General features: G+C 36.4%; 1 protein-coding gene across 4 annotated transcripts; it reads right to left on the bottom strand.

The window, feature by feature from the left end:
- Positions 1-6,252: 6,252 nt before the first annotated feature.
- On the bottom strand, positions 6,253-21,975 carry LIPF (lipase F, gastric type). Of its 4 annotated transcripts, none has more exons than XM_010379618.2 (11): positions 21,925-21,975; positions 20,865-20,945; positions 19,000-19,115; positions 18,716-18,833; positions 17,647-17,845; positions 16,462-16,571; positions 14,481-14,617; positions 12,732-12,878; positions 9,236-9,307; positions 8,781-8,852; positions 6,253-6,622 (listed from the first exon to the last, which is right to left on the bottom strand). In XM_010379618.2, exons 3-11 carry the CDS (start codon positions 19,102-19,104, stop codon positions 6,386-6,388), a joined length of 1,197 nt encoding a protein of 398 aa, XP_010377920.2. In that variant the 5' UTR covers positions 19,105-19,115; positions 20,865-20,945; positions 21,925-21,975; the 3' UTR covers positions 6,253-6,385. The 4 variants fall into 4 exon arrangements, with proteins under 4 accessions (XP_010377920.2, XP_010377922.2, XP_010377919.2 ...); XM_010379620.2 differs by having other exon boundaries at positions 17,647-17,746; positions 21,925-21,974; XM_010379617.2 differs by lacking the exon at positions 20,865-20,945.
- Positions 21,976-23,400: the final 1,425 nt, after the last annotated feature.

Here is a 23,400-nt window from a genome sequence, read left to right as displayed (position 1 = left end):
TAGGTACTGACTGAACAGTAAGATAGTAAGTCAGGTAATCTACTGGCACACATGAATTGGGTTTACTCCAATAAAGAACAGCAGATTCTTAGAACTTATAGGAAGACTTTTAATTGAGGAAATTTAAAAAAGCATAGATGTGTTTCTTAAATATTGAACTCACAGATATGGCAATTCATATCATCCAGCTGGCTCTCCAGATCAACCATATCTGTGAGTTCAGTATTTAACTCACACATAGTAACCGGATGATATAAACAGATGAGAAGAGAGCCTGGGCAGAATGAGCAGGGAGACCAAATGAACACAGGCATACAAAAATGTTCACATGCTCTCAGTCTTGACAACAAACCTTGAAGTAAGTACACAAGAAGATTAAAATTCAGAGAAATATAATTTACTAAGTGCCAAAATGTAAATATTAAAATAAAATTATTAAATGGAAGCTGGCTGGCTTCTCAGATTTGGCCTTACTTGGTTCAATAATTGTATGTAAGCTTTGGCTTTGCACACTTATGAATATGCTTTTATTAGGTTACTGAAAGGTAATCAGGCTTCTAGGAACTGATTTATATGAACCAAAACCACAAAGAAGACCTGATAAGCCAGAGTATCAATGTTTTATGTGAGCCGAGAAATTATCCATTGTTCTGTAATCAAATACTTACATAGGCTGTTCTAACAATTTCCCACTTAGGAGATGAGTCTAACTTGACTCACCTACTATAAGTTATAGTAACTTATAATAGCCTTTAAGTTATTATAAGAAGACTGTTTAATATGTAAGAGCAAAGGAATAATAATCCTAATAAGTAATACCTTGCAGTTATAAAACCAATAATGGTGGGTAATATTAATTAAGCAATACCATGGATCATGCACTAATTATATTAAAATGCTCAATATAAAGAAGTCATTCAATAGATATTTGTTCAAGAAATAAACACAAAAATCCTCACAACTCTGGGAGTTAAATGCTCACTGTTCACTGAAGGAAATTAAAGCTCATGAAGTTAATAACTTTCTCTATTTATTAAATGGCTGGCCAGGAACTTGAATCCAGGTCACTCTGACTCTCTGTGTTCATAACAATTTTGTTAAATGGGTTGCTTGAAAATGTATGTATTCTTCTCTACCTTCACACTGGCTAGAATACTCTCAGTTTTAGGCTTTCATTTATCCATACCTACTATAGATTTTATTATGAGATTACCTCGTTATGATTCTTTGCATTGTTTAATAGTTTATTTTAGTGATAATTTAAAATCCTTAAGGAAATTTTGGACTCACGGTCATCATCAGCAACCCACTTGTAAACTACTTTGTAGGATGGGTTATGTCAGCAAATAGTTAATCTCATCTGTTTGTTTGTTTGTTTATTTATTTTGAGACAGAGTCTCTGTTGCCTAGGCTGGAGTGCTGTGGCACTATCTTGGCTCACTGCAACCTCTGCCTCCTGGGTTCAAGTGATTCTCACGCCTCAGCCTCCCAAGTAGCTGGGATTACAGGCGTGTGCCACCACACACTACTAATTTTTGTATTTTCAGTAGAGATAGGGTTTCACCATGTTGACCAGGCTGATCTCAAACTCCTGATCTCAGGTGATCCACCTACCTCAGCCTCCCAAAGTTCTGGGATTACAAGCGTAAGCCAGCACACCTGGCCTCATCTGTATTTTTATTTGTTCTTCAGAATGTTACTTTCAAAAGAAAATTCTAGAGTGGCATCTTCCTTGTATGCTTTAAATACTTTTTCTGGTGTGGTTTAGATTATATATAGCTTTTAGAATTTTTCCAGTAGGGCTAGGATAATGGTCAACTGAAATATGCAGATAATGTTTGCACCTGGAAGCTCAAATTCCTTTCTGTGTCTTCTAATATCTTCCTTTTTTTACTTCCTTCTTGCCTCCATTCCTCCTTTTTCCTTCTAATATCTAACTGCTACTTCTCACTTTCTCTCACACTTTCAGAGAAAGCTGACATTCAACTGGCATTTTTCTTTTACCAGATATCTGTGTACACTCTAGAAGCTGAGATACTCAGTATTACCCTGAATAATATTTGCTAAAACCCTTAGCAACCCCCCTTCCATTTTCTCCCTCAGACAACTCTAGTAATATTTGACACTGTAACAGAGCCATTCATATCAGCCTTGTGCAGCAAAAGGAGAAGAATGCTTGGATTAGGAGATGTTGATTCCATCTCTAACACTGCCAGCTGTATGACCTTTATCAAGGTGCTGAACTTCTATGAACTTTAATATCCTCACTTGGAAAATAATAGGATTAGACTAGATAATTGCTTAGATCTCTTCAAATTCTAAAATGCCGTGATTTTTAAAAATATAAGTCATGTTATTTCTAATGGGTTTTAGATTGCAACACAGTTCTCGGTTCATATATATTGATTTTCATGTGAGTTATGCACAAAAGCATAGAAAACTACCTGCAGCCCCAAGACAAGTTACACGGAATTTTGGAGGGAAATGTGAACAACAATACGATGACACAAGTTTAGAGGTGTATTTGAGGCATAATAAAGAGAAAACTTGACTGGAAGGGAGACTACTAGTTAAGGTAGTTGGAAAAGAGATAGTATATGTAAGTAACCAGCTTCATGAGGATTTTACATGGTAGGTTGAACAATTTGAACTTAGGTGGAACAATGAAGAGGATTTTAGGAATCAATTTGGAATGTTAAACAGAGACAAGAGAAAGGTAGACCATTTAAAATGCTACTTTAACAGTTCAAGCATTGTGTGTTGACAGCTATCATGATGGAGAAGGAGATGAAGAGCTGACGTATTTTTTATCTGACAAACAAATAAATATGAAGTACCGATAAATCTTATCTCAAAAAAAATTCATAAGTCTCTGCATTGAAAAGTCCTACAAATAATGACCTAATAACAATGATCATCCTCACTTATAGAATATGATCTTGTAAAATTCCACATTAAAAAGGAATTGGGACCTCTTAGGGAAATAATTGAGCAGAAGCAGCAAACATATTCAGGATGACAGCTTTGGTAGAAGAACTTTGGAGCCAACTTATAGAAGCTCTCACAAGTAACAGAGGGTATAATTTTCATTATACCATTAGGATTATTATCCTTACTGATTTGAAACGTCAAACATGCATAGAACCATATATTTATTATAATGCTAAACAAAGAAAAATCAATTTTGGAAATTCGTAAAGGGAGAGAATCATGCATTTTGGATAACTAAAAGATGCATGAGAACAATTCCTCTTTATGGAAGTATTCAGTTAATAAATGAAGAACTGATCAAATTGGAATGCCACCATTTTTAATCTCCTAATTAACTCTTGGGTTTGTGTATTGAAAAGCTGTAGTCTCTGACATTCTGAAAAAGAGAAACAGCTGTGCATTATCAGCCTCATTATGGAAGAACACCATACAGTCTATAAAATAAAATTTTAAAAACATCTTAATCTGATTAAGGTTATAATTTACAATACTGATTCTTAACTGAGTAGGGTGGGCATTTTGCCACCAAGGTGATATTTGGCCATGTCAGGAGACATAGTTGACTGTTACAACTTGGGATGTGTGTGCTGCCGGGATCTAGCTAGAGATATTGCTAAACATCCTCCAATACTCAGGACAACTCCAACAATAAAAAATTTACCTTGAAGGTTGAAAAATCACCTACTGGGTACAATGTTCACTATTTGGGTGATGGGTGCACTAAAAGCTCAGACTTCACTGCCACGTAATATATCCATGTAACAGAACTGCACTTGTACTCCCTGAATCTGTAAAAATAATAAAAAAGGATATTCGATAAGGGAAAAAACGACCTTACCAAAAATATCAATAGTGTTGAGGTTAAGAATGCTTGAGTTACAGGAAATATGAAAGGCGAGGAACGTGGAATATAATCAGCAAAATTCCAATGGTGTGAAACTACAACACCAACTACAGCTTCTTCAACAACAAAAACAACAACAAGGCCAGGTGTAGTAACTCATGCCTGTAATCCTAGCACTTTGAGAGGCTGAGGTGGGTGGATCACGAAGTTCGAGTTCGAGACCAGCCTGGCCAACATGATGAAACCACATCTCTACTAAAAATACAAAATTAGCTGGGCGTGGTGTTATGCGCCTGTAATCCTAGCTACTGGGGAGGCCGAGGCAGGAGATTCATTTGAACCTAAGAGGCGGAGGTTGCAGTGAGCTGAGATCATGCCACTGCACTCCAACCTGGGTGATAGAGCAAGACTCCATCTCAAAAATAAAAATAAAATAAAATAAAATGAAATAAAAAGGGCAAGGGCAAAGGGACCTATATATGTAAAGAAACACAAGAAAACATCAAGTAATAAAAGATAAAGGCCTTACTTGAATTTCAATTTAAACAAACTATAAAACATTTTGACATTTATGAGATAATTAGAAATTTGAGCACTGGCTAGATATTTTTAAAATTTTAGATGTAATAACAGTATTATGTTAAAAAAGAGACTATCTTTTAGCAGTTCATCCTGAAATCCTCATGGATGAAATATGTGATGCTTGAGATTTGCTTCAAATTAAGATGAGAGGACAGAAGTGGCTAGAGATACAGATAAAACCAGATTATGAAATCAGGCTATGTTTTGATAATAGTTGAAACTGAGTCATGGATATAAAGGGGATTATTAAACTGTTCTTTCTAAAATTATATATGTTAAACAGTTTCTATTTTACCAAGGGAAAGGATAACTAAAGGAGAGGCAGTAATTGAAGTTGATTCCAGAGTCTCACTCCCTGGTTACTCGGAGAACTTCATTAACTTGACACTTATTTGGCTCAGAGACGTGGGGATGATGAATTTGAGTTTGAAATGATTGGTGGGACATGGCAGGAGGTTGCCCAAAGAGTGATTACAGCAGGCAGATGGAAATAAACTCTTAAAAATTAGCTGATATATTGACAGTTCAAATTAACAAATGAGAGATAGCAAAGCTGCTGTGGGAGCAATAAGACAGTATTTAATTGTGTTCAAAATCCAAACCAAAACTGCATGTAGATGCTGAGTACTGACTAAAAGAAAGGCAGTTAGCTGAAAAGCATAGGAGACTGCAAGAATCTAATGATTGTTCTTTTCTCGAGGAAGTAGAGTTGATAAAACATCTGAGTCCTTAACTGTTTCCACCACCATGAACATTTGTAACTAGTCACCAACATGTTCATGTCAGCTTAGTAAAGTCTGCCAACAAAGTTCACTGAAATATTGAATAAAGGCTCCCAAGTTATCTTCTTTTAGCAATTTCTTGCTTAAAACAAATAAGTTTGGGGCTTCCTAACAAAGGTTGAGGGATGTGACAATATAATAAACATTGTTAACAGGTTTTTGTGAGAACTCACTATGTTCTATACACTATGCTGGGTACAAGATATTCCTTATCTCATTTATATTTTATACATCAAACCCTAACATAGCATAATAGGTATGATCTGAATAACTTAATTCCATAAAATGAGGTCACAAATTTGTGGGGTTAATAAAATTTCCAAGGTAAAGCTGTATGTGTGTGTGTTTTTCGAAATTTCGAAAGTTTGGGTGAGTTTTTTTTTTGTTTTTTTGTTTGTTTGTTTGTTTGTTTGTTTGTTTGTTTTTTTTTTTTTTTGGTACTGATGGCAGTTGTACATCCTAACTTACATATCAACGGGGATGTTTCTGGATCCTGTGGTTTCCAGCACTGTGGCAGAGATTTCAAAAATAATTTGGTTAGTTGGTGCCTATTTGGTGGTTAAGACCCAAAAACATGAGGGCAGAACAATAATAATAATAATAGAGGGTACCCTTTTCATCTCAAATTCCTGAATCAGGGTTGACATCATCTGTTGCTTCCCAAACTATCCTTGCTCTCCACTCCCTGGGAAGTGAAAGTGAGTTGATCCAGTTTACATCCCAATTGACCTTTACATGGGATTAAATTTGCAAAATAGAAAGTGATAGGCCCCACTACACAGATGGAAAGACTCGGCTTCATCAACAATAGAAAGCAATATACTCAGCATCAAGCGTACATAAGCAGAGTGAATATGAAGCCAACACTGTCCTTTGGTAACACTTATGGCTCACAGCTCATATATAAGTGAGTTCAGAAGAGAAACTGAACAGGAAAATGAGAAGAGAAGTTTCACCTCCCCAGAAATATGTTCTCTCAAGTATTTCTAGATAAATTTCCAGGTGAAAATCAAATTTCTTTAAATTAAAAAAGTTCAAAATGACAAATGGAAGTTTGTTGATGCCAATATATTTCTAAAGTCAGAATTACAGAAACAAGCACTACATGTCAAACATTACGAAAATACTATGTATGAGACAATAAAGTATTTTGGAAAAACAAATGGATAATTCTTTAAATCCAGAACTACTTTTTATCTTCTGATATCATAGAAACAATTTCATTGTAAACTTCTTGAGGGGCGTCCATTGCCCAGATAAAATCCAAGTGATTGTAAAAAGGAATCTCCTTGTGGTAAGTAAGATTGGGGAGTTTTGGAAGCAAAAGGCCAACGTCTTGGGGATCAGCCAATAGGTCCTTGCCACCATTCCACACTGCAATTGGTACAGTCATGGCTGTCACATTGTAGTAGGGAGGTTGGGACTAGAAAAGACAAGAGAAAGAACCAGAGTTTAGGTAACCACACTTTAAACCCAGTACTTATTCTTCAAGTAGAGTGTATAACACTAACTGACAGTTTTATAAGGGAATTCTAGCAATGATTGCACAGAAAAAACCACCTTTATCCACAGAGCAAAGTGAATGCAGTATGTTTTAGATCAGTGCTTCTCAAATTCTGATGGGCCTGTGAATCACCTGAGGATCTTGTTGAAGTAAAGATTCTGATTCAGTAGATCTGGGGAAGAGCCTGAGATTCTGCATTCATAGGTGATTCTGATGCCATTGGCTCCAAACCATGCTCTGAATAGCAAGGCTTCAGACAGTAAGTCTTACAAACTAAGAACATAGATTGCAACTCAAGCTAAAGGAAATGGATGTGATTAGATTCTAACTGTTAATAGGTTGTTTCTACCCAAACACTCTAAAATATGATCTTAAAATGTCCCGAGTCATTTATTTTGGCTCTGTATTGACTTCCCAGTATGGTCAGGGGATAGGTCAGTTGCTTCAGTTATGGAACTGTAATTGTCGAATACTTACCTGAGTATTTACAAAATGTTGCTTCAAATTCTGAGAAAGGGTATTATCATCCCCATGTCCTATTTCTCGAAAATCACAATTCACACATATATTTTAAAGAGGTTTACAAAGCAGAAAAGGGAATAAGAGAATTATCTTGAATTTTCTTGCTGCCCAGAGAGAATTTTGTTAGAATTTTTTTAGATCATAGTTTCAAGAATAGTAATCCAATATACTCAGAGTTTATGTATTCTCACCTTTTGTGTAATAGCCAATTTACCATAGCAAAATATTTTATGATATGTAATTTTCCCTAATATTTTAATGATTTCTATTATATTTCCTAAATATTAGAGAAAAGGGAGTAGTATAGAGAATATTCATAATTATAAACCCAGTTTATTTTACTTATATCCTATTATTCAAAGAGTTTTCTAGATGCTGGCCCTGGCTCTTAAATTAGTGTCACTGCTTCAGTTAGTTAAAGACCAACTTGGTATATTATTGGTTTGGTTGGAAGAAGGGTGGACTTGGGGACTGGGTTTCTTGTTCCTCTAAGATGTAGTCCTCTGATTATGAGTATTAGAGCCCAGTAGAAAGAGAGACTCAAAGCAAGCCTGTGTTTTGGAGATTTGAGAAGGTGATGGTGGAGGAAAAAAATGTTTTCAACAGAAGTTTTATCTCATGCTATTCTGAAAATTTTAAAGACATCAAAAATGCAAAATCAAGGTTGGGGGACGCCTTCTCTACACATAGGACATTGTTGTTAAAACATATCAATCCCTTCTAAATTTTGAGTCATGGAAACAGATGAAAATTAGTAGAGTTGTTCAGCTACTGCTTGGATGGAAAAATTGGATGTGGTGAAAAGGAAGAAGAGAAGGTTACAAAATACTATAGGGTACTTCCCTTGTTCAAAAATAGTCAGTGATAACCCGAGAGCTTACACTGAGGCAAGAGCTTATAGATATTATAGCACTAAATCCTGTCAACAACTTCCTGAGCCTAGGAAGAGATGAATAAATGATTGCCTAAACTCATATTGACTGAAGACAAGATAAACTCCTAAGTCTGGATTCTTAGTACAACAAGTGCGAGGACTGCTTAATATGTCTGCCTATGCCAAAGGCCTCTGCCTATTGTAAAATATTTCCAGCCTTGACTGGCAAGCACAGCATCTTTTTCTTTTGTTTGGGAATATATTCCAGTGAAATCACTCCTCTGGCTGTCAACAAAGGGAAGGATAATGTTTAAGAAGACCAGAAATTCCAACTCTATCTCATGAACAGTTAGAATTATTAGCTTATTATATCAGGTATTTATACTTTAGAAAGGAGAGGACAGTTTGCTGGGGATCTGGGATATGGAACAGGTCTGTGTAATGGCAATGGGTAGTGGTAAGTCCTGGGAAGTCTCTCACACATGGGGATGTAGTACTTTGAGGGCAGCTTTAAATGAGCCTAGCCACCAGAGAATGAATGCGTAGTCATGTGGAAGAATGGGAGACAGCACATCAACATTCCTTTGGAAAATAGATGTGCAGTTAACATAATTTCTTCTTTAACATTTAAATAGTTAGTGTTGTTCAAAATGTGAATAATTCCAACTTTAAGAAGCTTACCTGATTATAGTGCATCCTATTCTGAACTGGGCTTCCCCAGTCATAAGCTTGGAATTCCCCAGACTTAACAGCCTAACATAGAGAAATTAAAAACAAACAAATAAAAATTATTATATTGTGAAAAATAAAATTCAAACATTTCCAAGCAGTTTATTTTCAATTTAAACAATTATTAAGAAACACTTTTCTTATTCCAAAAGATGATTAATAATGTAAGACAAGGTATTTATGTAAGTTTAAATGCAGCTTCACTCAAAATAATTTTTCTTGCATGCTAAGTCATAAAAAGCATTTGCTTCTTTGAAATAAATTCATAGTTACTTTTGTATGGTAATCAGTGCCAGAAAAATTACCTTCTAGGTGTACCCAGCAGGATATTTTAAGAATGTGTTTAGGTAAAGTGAAAAGGGTTGAGACCCACAAAATAAGTTTTAACAGCATTTGGAAAAGGATACCTGGGTCCAATGCAACATGTTTTGAACAGAAGTTCCTGCTGGATTATGTGATACATACACATCCAAGCGACTCTAGAAATCAACACAGACACATATTATATGCATACGAAGACACATACTCAGTTTCTTAAAAACAGTAAAGATTTATGTTTTCTGATTCAAGTCAAGTGTTTAAAGGTAGCATTTACTGGAAGGATATGAATAACACATTTGTATGTCACTTCAGAATTTGCAGGGTGCAATTGCATGTGTTAACCCATCTAATTTTTAGCTGCCTAATGAGGAGAACTTATTAGTTCCATTTTATCAAAATGAAAATTGGGGCACAAAGAAGTTTAGAGAAATGTCCAAGATCCACACAGAATGGAGCCAGATACTTTAATCTGGGTCTCTGAGTCTAAATTCTCAGCGTTTATGCTTCTCTACCCAGTGCTAGAGTGCTGTAGGTTAAATATTCACACACAGGCCTCTTGCTTTGCAGAACCCCAGGCAGCAAACTGAAGTTCCTTTCTCCAGCTGCAGAGGGCCACTTCATAGTGACTTTTAATGCCGTTAGTACAGCGGACTGTAGCCAGAGTGAAACAAATTGGCCACCTTCATTGGAGACTGAAGATTCTCTTCTGCAAATTATTATGCAGAAGATGGCATCTCCAATTTCCTTTGTCTTATTTTACTATTATTATACTTATATGACTCTCACTAATGGAATGCAGTAATTCGTTCTGCCTTTCCTTAGTGTGATGAGGATAGGCTACTCTCTGTTAAACTCCACATATGGAATGACAAGTAACTACAACACTTCATAGAATTATACTTTCTTACCAATGAGTTTCTTCACAGAATTGGAAAAAACTGCTTTAAAGTTCTTATGGAACCAAAAAAGAGCCCGCATTGCCAAGACAATCCTAAGTCAAAAGAATAAAGCTGGAGGCGTCACGCTACCTGACTTCAAACTATACTACAAGGCTACAGTAACCAAAACAGCATAGTACTGGTACCAAAACAGAGATATAGACCAATGGAATAGAACAGAGTCCTCAGAAATAATACCACACATCTACAGCCATCTGATCTTTGACAAACCTGAGAGAAACAAGAAATGGGGAAAGGATTCCCTATTTAATAAATGGTGCTGGGAAAATTGGCTAGCCATAAGTAAAAGGTGAAACTGGATCCTTTCCTTACTCCTTATACGAAAATTAATTCAAGATGGATTAGAGACTTAAATGTTAGACCTAATACCATAAAAACCCTAGAAGAAAATCTAGGTAATACCATTCAAGACATAGGCATGGGAAAGGACTTCATGTCTAAAACACCAAAAGCAACGGCAACAAAAGCCAAAATTGACAAATGGGATCTAATTAAACTAAAGAGCTTCTGCATAGCAAAAGAAACTACCATCAGAGTGAACAGGCAACCTACAGAATGGGAGAAAAGTTTTGCAATCTACACATCAGACAAAGGGCTAATATCCAGAACCTACAAAGAACTCAAACAAATTTACAAGAAAAAAACAAACAACCCCATCAAAAAGTGGGCAAAGGATATGAACAGACATTTCTCAAAAGAAGACATTCATACAGCCAACAGACACATGAAAAAACGCTCATCATCACTGGCCATCAGAGAAATGCAAATCAAAACCACAATGAGATACCATCTCACACCAGTTAGAATGGAAACAACAGGTGCTGGAGAGGATGTGGAGAAATAGGAACACTTTTACACTGTTGGTGGGATTGTAAACTAGTTCAACCATTATGGAAAACAGTATGGCAATTCCTCAAGGATCTAGAGCTAGAAGTACCAAATGACCCAGCCATCCTATTACTGGGTATATACCCAAAGGATTATAAATCATGCTGCTATAAAGACACATGCACACGTATGTTTATTGTGGCACTATTCACAATAGCAAAGACTTGGAATCAACCCAAATGTCCATCAGTGATAGAATGGATTAAGAAAATGTGGACATATACACCATGGAATACTATGCAGCCATAAAAAAGGATGAGTTTGTGTCCTTTGTAGGGACATGGATGCAGCTGGAAACCATCATTCTCAGCAAACTATCACAAGAACAGAAAACCAAACGCTGCATGTTCTCACTCATAGGTGGGAGCTGAACAATGAGATTACTTGGACTCGGGAAGGGGAACATCACACACTGGGGCCTATCATGGGGAGGGGGGAGGGGGGAGGGATTGCACTGGGAGTTATACCTGATGTAAATGATGAGTTGATGGGTGCTGACAGGTTGATGGGTGCAGCACACCAACATGGCACAAGTATACATATGTAACAAACCTGCACGTTATGCACATGTACCCTAGAACTTAAAGTATAATAATAATAATAAATATATATATATGAAAAAAATTATACTTTCTTATCAATAGATGTAATTTTCTTAGGTGTTCAAGGGTATATAACTAAAGTGACAATTTTGAGTGGAGATAGTTGTCTATGAATAGTAGTAGAAAACCTTATATGCTATTACTATGTGCTATATGCTTTGTACAATGTTCTATATGCTTTGAACATACTAGCTCATTTGATCTTCACAATAACCCATTTTGTGGATGAGGAAATCAAGACAGAGGAGTTTAACTCAGTTCCAAACGTATGGTTTGAATTTAAACTGACCTAAATCCATAGTCTTAACTACTTTATGATAGTGTATTTTGTCACGTATGTTTTGAAACTCGAACTCAATACAAAGTGAATGAAAAGGTAGATAAAGAATATGGGCAAAGTCAGCCAGGCACAGTGGCCCACGCCTGTAATCCCAGCACTTTAGGAGGCCGAGGCATGTGGATCATGAGGTCAGGAGATCAAGACCATCCTCGCTAATGCGATGAAATCTCGTCTCTACTAAAAATACAAAAAAATTGCCGGGCGTGGTGGCGGGCCCCTGTAGTTCCAGCTACTTGGGAGGCTGAGGCAGGAGAATGGTGTGAACCTGGGAGGCGGAGCTTGCAGTGAGCCGAGATTGCGCCACTGCACTCCAGCCTAGGTGACAGAGAGAGAGTCCATCTCAAAAAAAGAATATAGGCAAAGTCTTACATAAATAGTTGCTCAGAAATATGGTCTGTAAGATTTATGGAAATTACTGTCAGCATTATAAATATTTATTGAAAACATTTATTCAATAAAGACATTTTTCTCACAAAGAAGCCACTAAAATATATGGTTCAGTCCTTTCTCTTACAGAATTTAAATGTAACACCTAGTATTTAGGTGGTCATAACTGAGTAGTAAATTGTTTTTTTTCTTCATATTGTTTATTTGTTTTAGGGGCAATTGGGGTGATGGAATGATGCCGGAAGTGATGAAATTGGGAGCAATGATTTGTGATTTCTCTCATGTTTATCAGGATATCGCAGTTCTGAACCTACTCCTAGTTCTCATAAAGTACCATTTCTAAGTGGCAATGAAACAAGTAATCAAAGATGTTGCTCAAAATATAGAAATTGAAATGCATACTAACCACGTTAAAGTTCTTACTGTCAAATCCACAAATGATAAATAAGGCATTGCTGCAAAGGAGATTCAGTGTCTGGCGGGAGCACACTTCAGTAGCAAGAAATTGATCAAAGAAGTTGTGTGGTAAGAACATTTTGTTACCAAATATAATCTGAAAAATAAAGGCACTATTAGAGGGTTGTAGCAATCAAGCTGCAGAAAAGACTCACTAATTTATCTAATCTACTTATACATGTGTGATTAGGATGATGATATATTCTTATTTTTACATGTTGTTTTAGGAATTTCCAGTACTTTCATTCAGTTAATTCCCTCAAGAAAGCTGTGAAATGGGCAGCACAGATATCAATACTGGGTATCTATTGTGGCACAGAACAGTACTGGCTACTGAGAGGAAGTATAAGACGTAAAGAGTTACAATCTAGTTGGGGTGATAGGGGTTGTGGGATAAAATCTTAAAAATACATGCAGACTGTCATAATGAAGTGCCAAGATGTGAGATTTCAACAATAAATTGTGAAAAGTTTGGGAGGAGAAATGGTGACTTGGCCATATTTTCAGCAAAGCCTTTACAGAGGCACTGAGGCTCAGTATAAGAATAGAAAGAGTTTGCCCCAACTCTCTTTGAGGAAGGCAGATATTTTGTCATCTCTATTTTATACATGAGGAAACATGAGGCTAACATGAGTCAGGGTCTTGGGCTAATTAGAGCTCGATTATACCTAGAATCCTTACCCAAGCCTCTAACTTGAGGTCTAGCGCTTTTCTAAATTTTAATCAACGTCTGCATTGCCTATCAGAAAATCTGAGTACAAGTAGGAAAGAAGTTCTCAATCAATGTAGCCAATAAAAATATCTGGGTCATCACAAAATTTTAGATTTTAATAAAAGTTTTCCAAATGTAGTTTGCCTATAGGTAAGTTCTCTTAGGCTTTAGATATACATATTAATTCAGAATGAAAAGAGATGAATAGTACAAAAACCATAGAAGGAAATGGAATCATTATATTTTATAGCCTGAGGCTAAACCATTCTCCTAAAGGAAAGTGTGTGTGTGTGTGTGTGTGTGTGTGTGTGTGTGTGTGTGTGTGCTGGTTTCACTGAGTGAGAGAATTAGGGTATTAAGCACTGTCAAACAAAAAGATTAATTTGATAACATGTGTGTCTACTGCATAAGACACTTAATATTTATAATGTATTGAAATCCACACTACTGACTTATGAAATCCCCGTTTAAAGATGAAGGAGCTCTTAGGAAAGCCAAAAGAGAAAGCCATGAGAGAGCTCAAGGTGTTTGCCTCACTCAATCATTCATTTCCTCCTCTTCTCCTTTTCCCTTTCCTTCCTTTCCCTCCTCTTTCCAGTCTCTCTGTCCCGAGTGGGTTAGTCTTCTTATTTAACTATTTTGTTTTGATTTTATTTCCTCTTCCCTCCTCCTGGAGTGGAATCACAGCCTTGACACAACTGTGTAGAGTGCTTGATAAACCATCTGTGAAACAGCAAATCTACTCCCAGGCATTGCTGACCCACATGAAGCTAATCAAGAACAAAGAAAGAAAGGGGGATCTCGCAGGCTGTAGAGGAGATTCAAACATGCTCAGTGCTATCAAATAAATAATACAGATGCATACAGTTCCACTTTTGGATATAAAAATGATTGTTCTCTTTTTATAACTCTGTTCTCTTTCTATAACTTGAAAATCCATGGGCAATCGAGTATCTTAGATTCACTTAATTAAAGAGAATTGCATACCTTAAAGAGGAATTCAGGAACAAATCTAAGTTTGTTTATAAGGCTTTCTGTATACTTCACAGTGGCAACAGGAGCTAGAGCATAGAAGGTTTTGATTCTTTTTGCCAGGCTGGGATTGGTGGAAAAGGCAATAAAACCTGAAAAAGAACAAGGAACTGGTGAAAAAGGTGTGTGTGTGTGTTGTTGTTGTTTTGTTTGTTTGTACAAGTGTGACATTATTTTGGACTTACTAAGGATGGTGTTTGAGACAACCTGAGAACTTGGCATCTCTGCTGGCTCAGAGTGATTAGATTTTGGTATATTTGTTTTATTTTCATAGATTTTTCTATGGGGACATGAGGCTGGAACGTTTTAAAAGTTATCATCAACCCTTATCTGACCTTAGAAAATAGGCCAAATTTGGGATACTCACATGGTTACAAAAAATAGTTATTTGTGTTATATTTTTTATGAATTTAAATTTATATCATCACAATGAGATAATTAACACTTAATATATAAGTGGAAAGGTTAAGAGTAGAATTTTAAAATATGACGAAACTCGATTTGAATCCTGGCTCTGTGGTTTATTAGTTTTGTGACCTTGAACAAGCCACCTAATCTCTAAGAACCACTGTTTCCCTGTCTGAAATACAAGGATAGTGGTGAGTGCTTCATTAGGTTGTTAGGAACTAAAGGAAGTAAATCATGTAAAGAAAGAATTTATCATGATTCTTGGCACATAGTAAATGCTTGATAAATGAGGACCCAAGAGAATTCAAATATCTATACATAGTAAATACATTCAGTAATTAATTTTGTAAGCAGTAGTACACTAGCAGATGAGGATGTGATCAAGTAGTTATCAAGTTTCACTCTGCAGTATAGCTAAATAGGCAAGGCCCTGCCACTGTCAATAATGACATACTGATGAGACTCAAGAATGGCCTAAAAAACCATTTCACATCTAGACAACTATATAATATGTAGTCTGATTCTATTTGTGGAAGAATGGTTTTTCCAAGAACATCCTTCATCCAGGTCACCACCATCTCCCACATGGGTACTATATGCATCCTCTAATTGGTTCTCTGCTCCTGCCCCTTTGCCCCTGGCAACAAAAGGGATCCTGTTATGAATCATGTAACTCTTCAATTCAAAGTTATTCTGCAGTTTTCTTTTTTTCTCAGAATGAAAGTTAAAATCCCTACAACAGCCAAAGAGCCCTGAACAGTCTTTCCTCCCCAACCTCTGTGATCTCATCTCTGACTCTATCTGTCTCTTTCTCAATTTGATTTATTCACACAAGGCATAGCCTCACTGTTGTTCCTTGAACAAACTAGGTGTGCTCCAGCTTCAGATTCTTCTCACTTGCTATTCTCTCTTTCTGGAACATCTGATGCCTACGAGGTAGGCACGTGACTGACTCTCTGACCTTCATCATGGCTTTACCCAAAGAGTGCTTGTGTTACCTATCTACAATTTCTGTGAACCCCTCTGGTGCTCTCTAATGTAATTCACTGGGTTATTTTCTCTCCATAGCTTTACCATTATCTAAAATATATTATATTTTACTTTGTAACCTTTTTTAGTTTCTCTGCCTCCTATCTCTAGAGTATAAGTGGTACAAAGGCAGAAATTTTCATCTATTTTATTTATTTCTGTATTCTTTGGATACATCATAGGAGCCTGCCCCATAAATACGGTCAAATGAATAAAACTCAGTTCAGTGGCTGTGTGGTATAATGCTTCAGAGTATGTGCTTGGGAATCAAACTGCCTCAGCTACCCTATTGGTAATAATCTATATAACCTTGCATGAACTATATCCCCTTGTTTTGTTTTCCCATATTATAGGAATTATAATTGTCCATATGTCATTGTGTTGTTGGAGGCATTAAATGAATGAAAAGCAATTAATGTGGTTGCTAACATGCCTACCATAACCACTGGGAAAATGTTTATGAGAAGTAAACCACTTGGCCTTGACTGCCATTACTTACCGATGGTGGTACCCTGGGAATGGCCAACATAGTGTAGCTGCTTCTGTCCGGTTTTCTTTACAATGAAGTCGATTGTGGCTGGAAGGTCATATTTAGCCATTTCATCAAAGCTGAAAGGAAAAAGACAAAATGAAAGTGGATACATTTCCTTGCTATTGTTTCTAAAATTCAATAGCTAATGATCCCTTTGGGATACAGAAAACTGGATTCTCTAAACATTGATGCTTATAGACCCTCAGTGAATGTCAGGTGCCCTTTGGGGTGGCTTCTTATAAACAACTGACATCATTTCTGAAGTGCAGCATTGCAGCCACAGTTGAATCCAAACAAGATAGTATCTGTAAATGGGAATTATTTCCATCCCCGAAATGAAATGTCAGATTTAATAATAATGTGTATGCTGTGTTCCAGTGTCATTTAATATAAATCCCATATTTCTCTATTTTATTTTTCACAAATCAGCCAACATGATATTTCGAAAATGAAAACTGTATTATGCCACTCCCCTGTTAAAACTTCTCTGTGCACTCAGAATGAGGCCCAAGGCTCTCACTGTCACCACTACTGCCCCATCAGCACCTCAGTCTTCACTCATGTCATTTTCCCTTTCCCCGCTACACCTGGGACACACAGGTTTCCTTTCAGCTGCTAGAACTCTTGGAACACTTTCATGCCTTAGCATCAGCAGCCAGGTTTTCTTCTGTTCTCTACCTCTATCAGTAAATTCCAGGAATAAGGCACAAGAAGACCAGTGAGAGAAACCTGTGATAATCTCTTCATGACATCTGAATTTCAGTCTCCCTACCCCTCCTATTGATGATGATTCAGATTACTGTTCTCCTACGCCCAACTGGGTTTTCACATCTCTCTTGAGTCCATATGGACATTCCTTTGGAATTTTCCAGGGGCAGTGAATTTCCTTGCTTCAGCTATATTGTTCATTCCATTTGGAAAAGCACACTCAGGGATTCCCTAATGGAGACTCCTGCGATCACAGAAAGTTTGAAGGAAAAGCTACTCTAGGAATGAGGTACATGGAAGACCTCCAAGACTGGTTTAGAATGAAAATGACTTATCTATCCTCCTACTAGGAGTGTAATTTGTTAAAATGGGACTGGATTAGAAGGGGCAAATGCCTATGCTTTTAAAGCCCAGTGTTTATTTTTAATTGTCCCTTTTGTTTACCTGAAAGCCCAGAATTCAACTGAATCTGGTGAATAGTACAAGTTTCTCCTGGCCCAGGTGTTTCCTCTGCTATTGCCCAGCCACACATCATAACCAGCGTCTGCCAGAATGAAGGCAAGGCTGTTGTTCGGCAGGTTGGAAATCCAGTTTGTGGCTGATGCAAGCAAACCATGCTGCAAAAACACAACAGGTCTCTGGCCTAAGGAAGAAAAATGTTTATAAACTTTATAAATGCATTCCTTATTCTAGGATAAACGTGAGGCTAGAAACAGTCTTCCATATGACTAGCATTAGATACATTTGCCTGATTGAGTTGATTATTTTTGAATATCTTATCTTAATTGTGGTGATGATTTCTCAGGCAGTTGATTTCTCAGATGCGAAAACTTATGAAACTGCACACCTTAAATATGAGCAGCTTATTATATGCCAGTTACATCTCAATAAAACTATTGAAAAAATTATATTCTCAGGTAATTCAGCACAATGTTAAATTTGGTAAAATGTGAGTGGTAAAATTACGAGTAATGTTTTTTTCTTTTTGTACTTCACAAATTTTTTACAATGAGAAAAAGGTAAATTTTTGATAATACTAGTGAAAATTGGCCTGTATGTGTTTGGGAAATGAGCCTTGAATTGGCTCCCCATCTTCCCCTCTGCAACACACACCCTGGCTAACTCTTCCTGATCCTCTAGATCTTCATCCAGTTATTGTTTCTGAGAGTGAGCTTTCCTTGACTCCCCTAGCTAGGGTAGGTGATTTTATTAAAACTTTCAGTTTAGTATCCTATGCACAGTTGTAGCTTGAGCTTATCACATATTATTATAATCACTCATTTACTTACCTATTTCATTGGCCTGATGATTATCTCCTTGAAGACTGAAAATATAGCTTATTTTTGCATTGCCAGAATCAGCAAGACATTATATTTTTAGGAAGAAATAAAAGGAGGAAAAGGGGAAGAATAAAAGAACGAAAAGATGGAGGAAGAAAGGAGACAGGGAAGGAGGAGGAAAGAAGGAAAGCAAAAAAGAGAGAAAGGAAGGAAGAAAAGAAGCTCATATATACCTGTATTCCCTGAATTATTCTTCCCATAAGGAATTCTGTTAACTTCAAGGATATAACCATCTTCAGTCACAACATTGTATTCTTCATTTGGGTATCCCCAGTAAGTAATCATCTGACTCTGAGGAAGAAAACCCAAAAGGTGAAATTTTAGTTGATTTTTAGATATATCTAATAAATGAATATTACTGTTTATTTTTAATTGGTCATATAAAATCTTTAACTCATTATGATTTTAAATAATAGCATCTTTTAGTTTTATGGAGTTTTTCCCCAGAGTAACTTACAATGTTCATAGTCACTTCAGGGCTTCTAGGATTTAATTTTCCAAAGAAACCATGTGTAGTCCCCAGTACGGATATCAAACTTGCCATTGTTAAAAGTAGCCACATTTTGGACCTGCCTGAAAGAAAAGAATAACCGGTGCCATGGTTAACCCATTATACTTTCATAATGCTTATATATATGCCAATTTTACCTTTGTGCCAAATAGAGGAATGCTTGGGTTTGATTATATTCTGTTGGCAATAAACTGGGACATGTGGATGTCAGCACAGGTAACTTAATGCTTTTAATGCTTAACATGTTTTCACTGTTTGATTCCTTTTGTTTAAGAACATTTCCCACTTGGTTTCAAGCCATACTGAATTAATCTTAATTGGCAAAAAAAAAAAAAAAAAAAAAAAAAAAAAAGAAGAAGAAGAAGAAAGCCTCTAATTGGCATAGCAATGTGTCCTTATTATGTTTTGTGTTTAAGACTTTTGCCTGCTTATTTTGAGAGCCCAGTTTTGCGTGAGGGATGTGTGGGCCTTTGACTTCTCTATATCCAATCTCTATATAATGTGTGTGCAAAGTCATCATGATGATTTTAAACGTTGTTTATAATAGTTATTCCACAAACATTTACTGATTTGAGGTTATTATGTGATTTTTCTCACCTCTGCTTCCAGGGTAGTTGGGATTACAGGTGTTCATCTGGCTAATTTTTTTTTTTTTTTTTAAAGAAATAGGGTGTTTCTACATTACTCAGGCTGGTCTCGAACTCCTGGCCTCAAGGTATCCTCCTGCCTGGGCTTCCCAAAGCACTGGGATTATGGACATGAGCCACCACACCTAGCCTTATAGACTATATTTGATATTAGACCCATAACACCTGAACTTCCTTCTATGTTGTAGTCACCAATTATAAGTTTGAGAATCCTCAGATATTAAGCTGGTGAAAAAGTTTCAGTAGAGAAGTGATGTTGCCCTCAAATATTTGAAGGTGAGCCATGTAGAGGACAGTTTTAAATCACTTCATTTTTAGTGTGTCAGAAACAAATTATTCAATAAATATTTATTGAGAAACTGTATGTTAGGAGCAATATTTGGAGGTCACATGTATAAATATTTGACTTGAATACAGTGAGGAATTTGTAACATTTGGATCTTTGGATTCAAGTGGAATTCTTGAAAAGTGGTGACTTCCCAGTTGCTGATAGCATTTCAGTAAAACCCATTTATAGTAATTCATGAAGAGCATGTAGCATAGTTCCTGATTTACAGTAAAGCCAGACCAGAACTCTGAAGGCCTAAATCTGACTCTCTGATCTAATAGTTTGCCCACTGGTTTAGTATAGGATTAGATTTAAGGGTATTTCTTAAATATCAGTTTTCGGCCGGGCATGGTAGCTCATGCCCGCAAACCCAACACTTTGGGAGGCTGAGGCGGGTGGATCACGAGGTCAGGAGATCGAGGCCATCCTGGCTAACACAGTGAAAGCCTGTCTCTACTAAAAATACAAAAAAAATAAGCCGGGTGTGGTGGCATGTGCCTGTAATCCCAGCTAGTCGGGAGGCTGAGGCGGAAGAGTCCTTGAACCCGGGAGGTGGAGGTTGCAGTGAGCGGGGATCAGGCCATCGCGCTCCAGCCCAGGAGACAGTGCAAGACTCCATCTCAAAAAAAAAAAAAAAAAAAAAAAAAAAAAAAAAAAATCAGTTTTTAACTTAGCCTTGTTTTTACCATGATATTTTAGGCAGAGATAAACTAATATAGAAAGACTAACCAGTAGTGTTGGAACATTCAAACCAGAAGCTTTCATCAAACATTTCAGGAAGCCACATGGCCTCCATTAAGTGATTTGCCATTGCAAAGTGAGGACACTTAACCTACTGATTGCGTTGGAGAACACCCCAACGGGCTCAAAGATGTTCAAGGGCAGAATAAATTTCTCAAAATGCTTGTTACCAAGTCCTAGGAAAATACCAGTAATTAACACATACAGAGGGTTCACTGTGTGCTGTACTGTGTGTTCAACATGGTATAGGTGAAATGAACTATCTTTGCTAAGACAGTTTCTTATCTACAAAATAAGGCCTGTAATAGTACACTTCTCTATGTTAGGGGAATTCATTATGATAACAAAAGTAAAGTTCTTAACATGCTGGGCATCTTATAAACATTAATTAAATATAGTTATTATTACTATTATCTCATTTAATTCTCATAGCAACTCTATGAAGTAGGTAGTGTTATATTATTCATTTTACAAATAACCAAGGTGAGGCTAAAAGAGGACTCACCCAACCAAATATATAGAAAGTAGTGGAGCCCGTATTTGAAACTATCTAGTCTATTTCCAAAGGTTACGTTCTTCCCACTGTAATACTTCCTCAGTATGACCCTGGGCCAGCTTTTATAGGGACATCCCCAGGGAGATTTATATAATTTGGTCTAGACTTCTGTTTTGAAAGGTTTATAATTTAAATAAATATTTTAGTAGCCTATAAAGTTTCACAATAGTATTAATAATGTTCAATTCAACAGTAGTTGATTTGGGTGATATTAAATAGTCAACATAGCATATTAATACAGTCAATTATATGACAATAGAGTACTGATCTATTCCTTCTCAGAAAGAAGAATCATAGAGACTAGACTTTCACATTAGGAACTTAATAAACAAATTTGTAGTTCAATAATTAAGAAATTATGAGACTTTCACATTTGGCACTAATTGCAATAATAAACAAATTTGTCTTTCCATAATTAAGAATCTCATGTCTATACAAAAAAAATTAAATCCTAGAGAAATAAGCCATAATTTAAACAGATACATTTATACAGGTGAATCTGCAACAAGTATCTAAGCCTTTAAAAAATGCATCACTTGGGATAAAGAAAAAATCTAATAATTCAAATAACAATTTTGTTCAGCAGAAGTTCTACTTACAGTTTCCTCAGAAATAGTTAGGATTCTGTTTCTCTGGCTGGTTAATATTTTGATCAACGTTGTGTTGACTTCTTATATACAAAACCTTCAACAATGGTCAAATTCCTCATCCATTGATTACATTACAGAAAAGGCTTACTATCTGAGCATCATCTAATGTTAACAGGACAAAACTAAAAATTAAATATTGTGTTCATTTTCACATAGTACTGAGTGCTCACCTTTAACTTTTAACAAAGACAAATATTGGCCAAAGTAGTTCTGAGGATTAAAATGATTTAGGAACCATTAAAAATAATTCTTGATAGCCTAAACATATAAAAGTTTTTGAGCCAAAGGTATAAAGCAAATGATTATATAGTTTGGCTCAGATAGAGAGGCATAAAATGACAAAAGGCCACCTGTTATTCTTTAAAAATGCAGTGGATAAGCTATTTTGACTAGATGGTTAGATATGGGAATGTATTCAGCAAAGATTAATATTTTATTATGGTCTTTGACCAAGTTCTCAAATCCTACAGATAATGGTCTAGTTATTATACAAAACCCAGCCCTTGACCTTTAAGAATATATGTTTGGTGTGTTTTCCCTTCTGAGAAATCTAGGCTTAACACCTGGATGATGAAACAATCTGTACAACAAACCTTCAAGACACAGGTTTACCTATGTAACAAACCTGGACTTGTACCCCTAAACTTAAAATGAAAGTTAAAAAAAGCAAACAAAAAAAAATATATTGGTTATAGTTTGAACAATGTGAATGTATTTATAAAAGAATTATACATTTAAAAAATATATTATGTTTTAAAATACAGTTGATCCTTTACAACCATCATGAGCATCTGTTGCTCATGGGATACATGTGCAGAACGTGCAGGTTTGCTACATAGTATACATGCTCCATGGTTGTTTGCTGCACCCATCAACCCATCGCCTACGTTAGATATTTCTCCTAATGCTATTCCTCCCATTGCCCCCTATCCCATGGCAGGTCCTGGTGTGTTACATTCCCTTCCCTGTGTCCATGTATTCTCATTGTTCAGCTCCCAGTTGTGAATGAGAACATGCGGTGTTTGATTTTCTGTTCCTGTGTTAGTTTGCTGAGAATGATGGTTTCCAGCTTCATCCGTGTCCCTGCAAAGGACATGAACTCATCCTTTTTTATGGCTGCATAGTATTCCATGGTATATATGTGCCACATTTTCTTTATCCAGTCTATCATTGATGGGGAGTTGGGTTGGTTCCAAGTTTGCTATTGTGAATAGTGCTGCAATAAACATATGTGTGCATGTGTTCTCTACAGTAGAATGATTTATAATCCTTGGGGTATATACCCAGTAATGGGATTGCTGGGTCAAATGGTATTTCTGGTTCTAGGTCCTTGAGGAATTGCCACACTGTCTTCCATAACAGTTGAACTAATTTACACTCCCATCAACAGTGAAAAAGCGTTCCTATTTCTCCACATCCTCTCCA

Source organism: Rhinopithecus roxellana, chromosome 11 (genome assembly GCF_007565055.1).
Source record: "Rhinopithecus roxellana isolate Shanxi Qingling chromosome 11, ASM756505v1, whole genome shotgun sequence".
NCBI classification, from domain to species: Eukaryota; Metazoa; Chordata; class Mammalia; order Primates; family Cercopithecidae; genus Rhinopithecus; species Rhinopithecus roxellana.
Note: the sequence above shows the minus strand (reverse complement) of the source record. Positions and strands in the feature narration are given on the sequence as shown.